Raw genomic sequence first — 11,136 nt, forward strand, 5'->3', positions numbered from 1 at the left:
AAACATGCAGAGAGACTTCATTGTTATCTATCATTGCTTAAAGTAGCAGAGAGCTTCTTTCTTTCTTTCTCTCTCTCTTTCTCTCTTACAACATGCAGAGAAACTTCATTGTTATCTATCATTGCTTAAAGAAGCAGAGAGTTTCTTTCTTTCTCTCTCTCTTTCTCTCTCTCTTTCTGCCTTCCTTCCTTTCTTTCTTTCTTTCTTTCTTTCTTCTTTCTTTCTTTCTTTCTTTCTTTCTTTCTTTCTTTCTTTCTTTCTCTCTTTCTTTCTGCTCCCTCCCCCCACGATGTGGAAATTCTACCTAATAGAGAGTTTCACTCTGAATCTTGGATGTAAAGCTTTTTGAAATGTATATATCTCTCTACTCATTTCTCTATTTCTCTCTACATTTTCATTTCTGGCTGCTATACTTTTGTTCTTGATTTTTTAATAGTTGGGGTAAGTATTTTTATTGGAAGCTCAGTGGCACTAATTTGTTCTTTCTTGAATCTATTACTAAAGAAATTTTGTATCATGGCAAGCAAAAAAAATGAGTATCATAAAAGAAAAAAAATAAACTTGTTTCTAAGGGCATTTCACAGTAGAAATTTACTTATAAACTCCTGACTCTCTCTCGCCCAACAAATGGGGTAAGAACCTCTGGACTCAGAAGTTCTGGGTTTGTTTTATTTTTATTTTATTTTTTACCTATGAACTACAATGACTTGAAGCAAGTCATTCACCCCATCTAATGCTGGCAGTGATTTCATAACCAATTTTATTATTCCCATATATAGATTAAAATATTTATGTACAGGCAACTTATAAACTCTGAAGTGAAAATTCAAATGTTGTTTTCTCTTTTAACCTTCACAAAATCACAATAATTTCATGGACTCTCTTCCAAGACATCAGGCATAGCAGTTTTTCCAAATGCACCAGGCTCGCTTATTTAAAAATGTATTCAAAACAACGAAAGTGCAGACTGATATTTCCACATTATCCAGTGATTTTATTTGTTTGTTTTATTTTTAAAGTATATTTGATACTAATGACATGAAGATAATCTGTAAAATAAAATACAGCCATTGTTTACCAAATATTTTCACTTAAAAACACTTTGCTCTGTCCACCATTTTCTTTTTTCCCCTCACCTGAGTATATGTTCATTGATTTCAGAGAGACAGAGAAAGAGAGAGAGAGAGAGAGAGAGAGAGAGAGAGAGAGATATTGATGTAAGAGAGAAACATGGATTAGTTGTCTTCCATATGCACCCTAAACAAACAGGATCAAACCTGCAACCTAAGTATGTTCCTTGACAGAGAATCAAACCCACAATCCTTTGCCATATGGGATAATGCTCCAACCAACTGATCAACCAGGCCTGAGCACTCTGTCTATTATTTTTCTCAGTGCATTTTTAACATCTTTATTTCTTAAGCTATAGATCAAAGGATTCAGCATTGGAATCACCACAGTATAGAAAACTGACACCACTTTATCCCTTTCCAGGGCATAACTAGTACTTGGTCGGGAGTAAATGAAAAGAATTGAACCATAGTACAAGGTGACAGCTGTCAAGTGAGAGGCACAAGTGGAGAAAGCCTTGAGGCGGCCTTGGGTGGAGCGGATCCTCAAGATGGCAGCGATGATGAAGAGGTAGGAGGCAAAAATGAGCACAGTGGGAGTAATGATGTTGGAGGCCAGTATGAAATAGAGCATAGCCTGGTAGCTCTCCTTCACATCACAGGCCAACTTTACAAGGGGGGGCAGGTCACAGAAGAAGTCATCAATGATATTGTCCCCACAGAAGTTCAGGGTAAATGTCTCACTGGTAATGATGATTGAGTTAAGAAAGCCACCAAGGTATGAAGCTGCAACAAGACTGGTGCATAGCTTTGAGGACATCACCTGGGAATAAAGCAGCGGGGTGGAGATGGCCACGTAGCGGTCATAAGCCATGGCGGCCAACAGGAAACATTCACTATAGGCCAGTCCAGCTGAGAAAAAGAACTGGGCCAAACAGCCAGCAAAGGAGATGCTTTTGTCTTCAGAGATGCAGGTCATAAGGATTTTTGGATTATAGACAGAGGAATACCAGAGATCCAGGAATGAAAGGTTTCCAATGAAGAAATACATGGGTGTGTGAAGCCGAGAATCAGCACAGATCAGAGAAATCAGGGTGATGTTCCCTAAAAGACTGATGATATAAATGATGAGGAAGATGAAGAAGAGCACATGCTGTAACCATAAGTCAGCTGTGAACCCTAAAAGTATAAACTCTTTAAGTTGGGTGAAATTTTTCTCATCCATTGATTTTTGAGTTTCTGTGGTCCCTCTCTGTGAAAAGATGAATTAAGATATATATATATATAAGTTTCCCCATCATTGACCATTTTAGATCATTGAAGAACCCATTAGGTACATATATGTTGTTCATTGTGAGACATGTTTATGTTGAACTGGGTTAGTTATTCTTATTGAATAACCAAAAAAATGTTCTATGCTAGCTTAAGAGATCAGTTATTATGAAAATAGCATGTTTCACCTTATTTTTCTTCTTGTTAGAGAGGGTGATTTGTGTTCTTGTCTTCTATTTGCACTTAGGGTAATTGAAGACCATGTGGTAGATATAAAAAGGGGAGTTAGAGCGGATGTGTTGGTTTCTCTTTGGGTCTTTGAGTCCTTTTGTCTTTTTCCAGAGAATTCCATGAAGAACAGTTTTACTATTCTAATATTATATTGCATATCCTTGGAAGTTCATTTTGCTGTGAATTTTTTAATGCGATTATATTTTATCCAACTTTTTATTCACACAACCAAGAACGTGGATTTTCATAAATAGAAAATGTGTAACTTGAATAAATTAATAGATTTCCTTAGGTAATAGGAATCTGAGGCCATAGCTACTTGTCTGAATTCAAATATACTCCGAAATTAAGTAAAACTATTAATCAATTGATAATTGTGTTCACAATGTGTTTAAATTTCCTATAGCAGCAATTTTCAACTGGTGTGCTACAGAATTTTTAAAACATGCAATACCTGACTATTTAGTCAAGGGCACTGACCTCTTTTCCCTTCAATTGTCAAATTTAAAATGATAACAGTCAACACAGCAATAGCTGTCTGGTGTGACTTAATCAAAATGATACCTATTTTTTTGTCAGATCTGCAAAAATATATATTTTTGGTGTGCCACAGAATTTTAGTACTTAGTTTAAGTGTACCATGAGATGAAAAAGGTTAAAAAATCACTGTCCTATATGATCAAGAGCAAAAAAAAAAAAGAACAAAACAAAACAAATGCACAAACTAAGCTGGCCAAATTGAATGATTTGGGGGAATGTGGTAGGCTGAATAATGGCCCATAAAGATATCCAAATTCTAATTCCTGAAACCTGTGAATGTTGAGTTATTAAGTGAAGAATCTTGAGATGTGTAGATTATAATGATGAGCCCTAACTACAATTACAAACATCCCTATATGAAGGAGGCTCAGAGAGATGTGACTACAGATACAAGAAGAGGAAGCAATGGGACCACTGAAGCAGGAGGAGGAGAGAGACAACCACCAGGATGCCAACAGTCATAAGAAGCCTGAAGAGGCATGGAATGGAATCCCAGCTAGAGTCTCTGGGTCGGGGGTGGCCCTGCCAATACCTCATTTTTGTCTCAGTGATATTAAGCTTGGACTTCTGACCTCCAGAACTATGAGAGAGTACATTTTTGTTGTTTTAAAGCAGCCAAGTTTTTGGTAATGTATTAACACAGGAAGTTCTGGAACTTGACCTCTAACAGTCTTCTTGCCTTCAGAGGTAGAAACTAGTAGCTGAACTGTTGCCAGCAATGGGAAAAGCACCACCTCTGCTGGTCTATGTTACAACCCAGTACACACCACAGTAAAAAAATGGCTAAACTGTGATTGTCAGGGCTCTGAAATGGCAGGAGATGCAGTATTTCTGCTGTTCAATCGAAATCTTTAAAAATCTCTTCTGCTGGGGGGAGGGGGAGCAGTAACTTAATCTTGGTCCATATACTCAGCTATGGACTTAAAATTGAGCTAGAAAAATTAAAAAAAAATTTCTCGTGTAACTGTATCTATTTGATGGCAAGAATCTATAATTTTTAACTTTACAATAAATATTAATGGTAGAGTCATAATCAAAGTAGAAATTCTTCATCCTAAGCAAAGGGGGATTGGAATGAGTGACATTTTGATTCCCTTAGTATTTTATGGCTGTCAGCTGCAGGTCAGTTTTAACAAAGCCTATTTCCGGAAGCAGCTTAAGAGCAAGAATCAAAAGACCTGGGTTCTGGTAAGGGTTAGCTGTTGCCAGTTTTAGATAAACATAATTTCCAAATTCTATTTTCTTATCTATCTTTCTCAGATTAGTGGGACTTTTAAAGTTCACATTTATGAGAAAGCACTTTGAAAACTAAGAGTTAAAACTACCCAGTACATTCTTTATGATTTCTTCATCTCTGTATTCAGTCCTTCAGATATGCTATTTGCTTTGTCTTGCAAGGATGTCCCTAGAGTTGTTGTGTCCTCATGTAGAAACTTCCCTTCTTTAATATGAGGCCTTTCCATGTGGTGGGAAATTGCAGGGCTTGCTTGCAAAATTACAATTGGGTTTGAATATTTCAAGAGACATTTCTTCCCTAATCTCTCTTGTTTTCTTCTACAGTTATTAAAATATAAAATAAACATACATGTCAATGTATATTTATCAATGCTTTTACTAATAAAAAAGGGTTGAAGGTGGCTTAGCATGAGTCATAAGGCACAGGTAAATAGCGTAAATTAAGAAAATGTAAAAAGGAAAAACAAGACCTGGATATAAAATGAGGCAAGGATAAACCTGTTGCACACCATGAGTCCTATCTACTGCTCTGTGCAAATCACAAACTGGACTGGAAATTTTCTAGGAACCCATATATATCATTTGTAATGTCCAAAAGATAAGCCACCATCCAAAAAAATTAGGCAGCACATTACCATTCTTGATATTAACTTTGAAATCATTTCTCCCAAATTTCTTTGTAAAGAGAATGAGGGAAATTTAAGGCATTGTATATTGAATTATAGTATTATATAGGTAGACACTAAAGAGAGTTTTTTTAACCCTTGGCATTTTAAAATGAGGGAAAGGGGGACATCTGTAATACTCTCAACAATATTTTAAAATAAAAATAAAATAGTTAAAAATAAAGAGAGTTTCTTTGTGCTACATTTACTTGCCATTAATTTGTAGACTTAAATATGGTTGCATGCCTTGTTATAGTCAAGGGATGCTCAGATATCATCTCCCCACCAAACATCTCTCCTCCCTGTCTTCTCTAGTCTCCCTTCACCAGGAGGTCTCTTTAAAAGGCAGACAGCTCAGAGGGTGATCACCCAAAAGGAACTGATCCCTAGTGACCTCTCAGTCCTCTCCAGACTTAATGCACCTGCCATCCCTGTCATTCAGTTTGCTACATTAATCAGATACATCTTGACATATATTAATTATAAATGTACAGTATATTGTCGAAGATAGAGCTTTATCATATATATATATATATATGTATATATACACACACACACACATATATATATATATTTGCACTCTTCTTAAGGAGCTCCTACCCCATGCACTGCCTAATGTAGAAAAATAAATATTTGTAAGTTATTAAAATATTCATTTACTATTAGGTTGACCTACTATAAAGGGCCAATAAATTTCCTGTGAGATCACACAAAAGACAATGGTAAGTCACACACAGCTACAGAGGGTTTATGAGAACAAAAACACCCATCAAGTATACATCTAATTGCTTGTTTCACTGAAAGAGAAAATAAGGCCTAAAGAAAAGATATTTCACCTTCCTTCACCAAAAGTAATTATAGGAAAGAAAACTTTATTCTATTTCACAAAGTCAAATTATTATATAGTTTCATTATATTAAGACTCGTTTTGTCTTTTGTTCATATTGTGACTTACTGACCTTTTCCCCAGGTTAATTAAACATAATACTTACTACATGAACATCAATTACTACTTCACTTGAATTTCAACTCAAGTCCAGAATTTCTCACATTACCTTAAAAGTGCCTTCTACTCAACTGCAGAAATCCTCTTTCCAATGCTAATAATACTTGGAGAAAATATAAGCTTGAACATCCCTTTGGGATATGGTGCAAACAGCAAAGTGTACCTTTGTGTGCTATTCTGGAGCCAAGTGACAAATTATAAAGCTCAATTACCTTTCCCGATGAAGTAGAGAGAAATTATTCAGCATTAATATAATTGATCCAATTAACCTCTAAAGCCCCTTTGCTTTGTGAGTTTTATTCATACATTTGAGATAAAAGAGGATTCAGCAGAAAGGAATAACCAACAGAATAGTCTTCATATAGTAGATACTCAAGAATTATTTGCAGTCTATAACAATAATGATAATAATAATGATAATGAAAAAACATACAATTTTAGTTCTGAAACATATTCAACTGTCACTTAATAAAATGATCTCATTTACAAACAATGAAATCAAGAGACAGAGTTTGGAGAATTTGAAATTGAAAAACAGAATAAAATTTATGTGGTCAGAGCAAATTTTTACCTCTATATCAGACCATGATTATATTTATTTATTTAAAATATATCTTACTGAGCAACTTTTAGGTACCCAACATTGGGATGTTGAGGGCGATACAACTGTGGGGCAAGGTAAGGCATTGAGTGAGCTTTGTAATGGTTGAGTGGAAAGCCTCAATTTTCCTATCTATAAAATGGAAATAACTTACTTATCTTCATAAAGTTGTTATAAAGATTACATGACATAATACATAATAACATATTAAGAAATATCAATGGGGGGAAAAAAAGCAAAAATAAAATAATGAGAAATATATAGTGCCTGCCCTTGTGGAACTTATGACCTCATAGGAAAAGTCATCAAATACTCATATAAATTTATACTTACAAATTAGGACTAGTGTGTGGAACCATAACAACAAGTGTCAGGTGATTATATACAACATTTGACATAGTGTCCGATCTTAGGGAAGATTTCTCTGAGGAAGTTATATTTGACCTGAAAACTGAAGGATAATAATAAAAGTTCACTAATGAAAGTGGGTGACAAAGGTGGGAGTTGTTGGGGGCGGTAAAAAGAATAGTGCTGCAGGTTCTGAGGAAAAGCATTGTGAACTCCAGGAAGTGAAGAAAGTTTAGAGCTGTCAGTATATTTTCAGTATCTATCCTCAATACACCTCTTTGGTTTCAGGTCCAAGAGAGTTACATCCAAGCATAACCCAGATGGGGAGTGCAGGGAATGCTCTGTGAGGACACAGGGATACCCCTGAGGAGTGGTGGGACTGTGCTAATTGTCACAAGCAGAGTGATAAGAAAGAATAGTAAGGGAGTTTTATAAAGCTGATAAATCATGAAATAACATCAACTAAGGCCTATAATTAGTACAACTAAAGTATAGACCATAATTTATGAAGGGTATCAAAAACGTTAGGGGGATAGAAATGCTGGTGTAGATCCTGTATAATAAAAAGCTAATATGCAAATGGTTGTCACACCATCACACCATCACTCTGTAAGGCTCAGACACTCAACACTGGAGCGCCTATGGGAGCACACTGACCACCAGGGGGCAGCTCCTGTGTTGAGTGTCTGCCCCCTGGTGGTCAGTGCGCATCATAGCTACCAGTTGTTCCACCATAATGGTTGATTAGGCTTTTATTATATAGACTAGAGGCCCGATGCACAAAAACTTGTGCATTTGAGGGGGTCCCTCAGCCCGACCTGTGCCTTCTTCCAGTCTGGGACCCCTCCGGGGATGACCACCTGCTGGCTTAGGCCCGCTCCCTGGGGGATTGGGCCTAAGCTGGCAGTCAGACATCCCTCTGGCAGCCCGGGAGCTTTTGGGGGATGTCCACTTGCCAGCGGGGAGCAGGCCTAAGCTACAGTCAGACATCCTTAGCACTGCTGAGGAGGCAGGAGAGGCTCCCACCACCACCGCTGTACTGGCAGCCATCAGCCTGGCTTGTGGCTGAGCAGAGCTTCCCCAATGGGAGCTCACTGACCCCTGGTGATCAGTGTGTTTCATAGTGACCAGTCATTCCCAGTCATTCGGCTGTTAGGGTCAATTTGCATATTACCCTTTTATTATATAGGAGTGCCTGGCCATCCTGGGTTAGGGGCTGAGGGCTGTTTGCAGGCTGGCCACAACTCTCTCAGGGTGAGGGGTCCTGCTGGAGTTCCTGGCCAGTATGGGTGAGGGGCTGATGGCTTTTTGCAGACTGGCCAGGCCCCCAGCCACCCAAGCTCCCAGTGGAGGCTAGCTGGAAGCAGGTATCTGGGATTTATTTGTCATCTATAATTGAAACTTTGTTGCCATGAGCCAGCTCAGGGCAGGCAGGAAGCTTGGCTTCCTCCATCGTCTGGGCAACCAAACCTCTTGCTTGCTCCAGCTCCATGGCTGCCAGCCGCCATCTTGGTTGGGTTAATTTGCATATAGTCACTCTGATTGGCTGGTAGGTGTGGCTTGGGTGTAGCGAAGTTATGGTCAATTAGCATCTTTGTCTTTTATAGTGTAGATTGTCACAACTACAGAGCAAAGCAATTTCCTAGTGTGATTTTGACAGGTTACATGACTTGCCCCAAATCAGGAAGAGAATTAATGACAGGTTTAATATCATAAGAACTCTTCAAAATGCAGTTTGTATATCTCAGGCACTCTAGCACTTAGCTTTCTACCCTGCTTTTCTACCTGAATGGCTAGCTCTACCTCCACCAGAGCAATTCTAAATTAAGGTCCAATGTTCATTAGGAAGAACATATCTGGATTTCAGGAGTCAAAGAGCTCCACTGAGACGTGCACAGGATATCTTTTTTTTTTTTTGAGACTTATTTATATTTATTTTTTTAATTTATCTTTATTATTGAAGGTATTACAAATGTCCCTTTTTTTTCCCCAATGACCCTTTCCACCCTGCACCAGCCCCTCCCAGGCCTTCACCACACTATTGTCTGTCACAGGATATCTTGTTTGTGTTTTATTTCCAGAGGGTCTATCACTCTTTGGCATAATTTCACACGCATTTTCATTACAAACCTCTTATTTTTATCTTAATTCTTGGCACTTTAATATGTAACTATTGAACTTACTTCATCATTTTGGAACCTTTCCCTAAGCTAGTATAAAGTTTTCTCTGTCATATATTTGCTCTATTATGTGTGTGCTTGTGTGTGTATACACAGTTTACAAAACAAAACAAATCTCAAGAATACAGGTTAGCAATCAATGAACCAATAATGCTGGAATATGGCCTTCCTGCCTTAAATCATCTTAAAAAGGTCCATCCTTTTTTGCTGAATGACCTATGACAGGCCCCAAGAACTTACTTTCGGAGTTGAACAGTAATTATAACCCAGGAAATTTTCTTACTTAAAGTTGCCCTGATTAATTAGTTCCTCTGAAACTTGTTTAGGAATGAGGCAAATCATTTCTTTCAAGTTTAGTAATTGCTGGAATCTGAGTACCTTAATCAATCTCAATGATGCCTAAGGTATGTTATTAGAAAGGGGATCAATAACAATGTTGGGCCTTGCAGCCCAGTCTCACACTGTCAAAGGTAGTTGGTTTGCTGTAATGGTTTCTCTGAGAGTTAAAGGCTGATTCCTCAGACTTCAAACTCCTACAGCATTTTTTTGCATTACAGAAATGTTAGAAGCAAAAACTACCTTGGAGATGATCTGGGCTGAGCCCTTTCTTTGGCAAGTGAGGGAACAAAGAAGTGGAATGGAGAATTAATCTACTCCAGGTCATGGAGTTAGAGGCACCACAACCCTGGCAGAACCTGGTCCTCCTCATACTTAGCACAATTACCCTCCATAAAGTGGGTGGGCCTTAAATCAGTTGAAGGTTTGAGTAGAATAGAGGCTGATCTTCCCTGATCAAGAGAGAATTCTGCGGCGACTAAAGACAGCATTGGCTTTTGCTGGGTCTTCGGCTTGATGGTCTTTGGACTTGAAACGTAACATCAGCTCCTGCCTGAGTCTCCAGCCTGCTCCACGTGCAGGTTTTGGACTTGCTGTCCTTCATAATCTTATGAGTCAATGCCTTAACATAAATTTCATTGTACACATACACACACATCCTTTCGGTTTTGTTTCTCTGAGGACGCTGACAAATAAAAACACCAATAATAATAACAAACAATTATGTAACTGCTATTGTTATCATTCCCACTCTCTATATGTGGTCACAAAAGCTCAGAGAGGTTATGTACCTTGCTCAGGTTCACTCAGCTATTAAATAATATAGTTGCAATATGAACCCATGTTTGGTTCTAAGTCCTATGCTCTTATCCAATATTCAATATACTGCCTCTCTGGAGTTGCATGGGAATAGGATTTCTCAAACGGCAGTTGGAGTCTTATTAATGGGAAATTAAATCAGTTTAGTAGGTCATGACCAGCATTGTTTAGAAAGAAAAAAAACACACGGTAGAAAAAAGTAAGAGTCATCAAACTTTTTTATAGAGGGCCATAGAGTAAATATTTTAGAATTTGCTGGCATACTGTCCCCCTGACAGCCACCCAACTCTACTCTTGAACCCCCAAAGCAGCAGGGACAAGCAATAGAGCTCTGGTTCTGGCTTACATATATTTTCACCACAGAAAAAATCTGGATACGTTCTGTTGTAATGACTGCGGTGGAATGCTACAGGCATCTAATGAGCAGAGTCTAGGATGAGAGTAAACATTCTCCAATACAAAGGACAGTACCCACAACGAAGTGTCATCCTGTCCAAACTGTCCACAGCATTGCTGTGGAGAAACTCTGATGTGAAGATGGCTGTATTCCAATAGGAATTTTGTTATGGACACTGAAATTTGAACTCCAAATTATTTTCATGGGTCATGCAATATCGTTCTGCTTTTCAGTTTTTTTAACCATTTAAAAATGTAAAAACCATTCTTAGAAACGGGTGCTGGGCTGGATTTGGCCCATAGCCTGTAGTTTATCAATCCCTCAAATTTAGTAATAAACAGGTATTTCAGGTAGTAAAACTAAGCATATTTTATGAAACTTTTCTTTCCTGTTATGCACCTGTATGTCTCTACTGATTATCTCTTTATAATACAT

The 11,136-nt window shown here is 37.9% G+C and overlaps 1 protein-coding gene across 1 annotated transcript; it reads right to left on the minus strand.

Moving 5' to 3' along the window:
• Window positions 1–1,356: 1,356 nt before the first annotated feature.
• Window positions 1,357–2,295, minus strand: LOC102769566 (olfactory receptor 1013). The gene has a single exon (XM_006756342.1). It carries the CDS (start codon window positions 2,293–2,295, stop codon window positions 1,357–1,359), a length of 939 nt encoding a protein of 312 aa, XP_006756405.1.
• Window positions 2,296–11,136: the final 8,841 nt, after the last annotated feature.

Source organism: Myotis davidii, unplaced genomic scaffold (genome assembly GCF_000327345.1).
Source record: "Myotis davidii unplaced genomic scaffold, ASM32734v1 scaffold874, whole genome shotgun sequence".
Classification (NCBI taxonomy): domain Eukaryota; kingdom Metazoa; phylum Chordata; class Mammalia; order Chiroptera; family Vespertilionidae; genus Myotis; species Myotis davidii.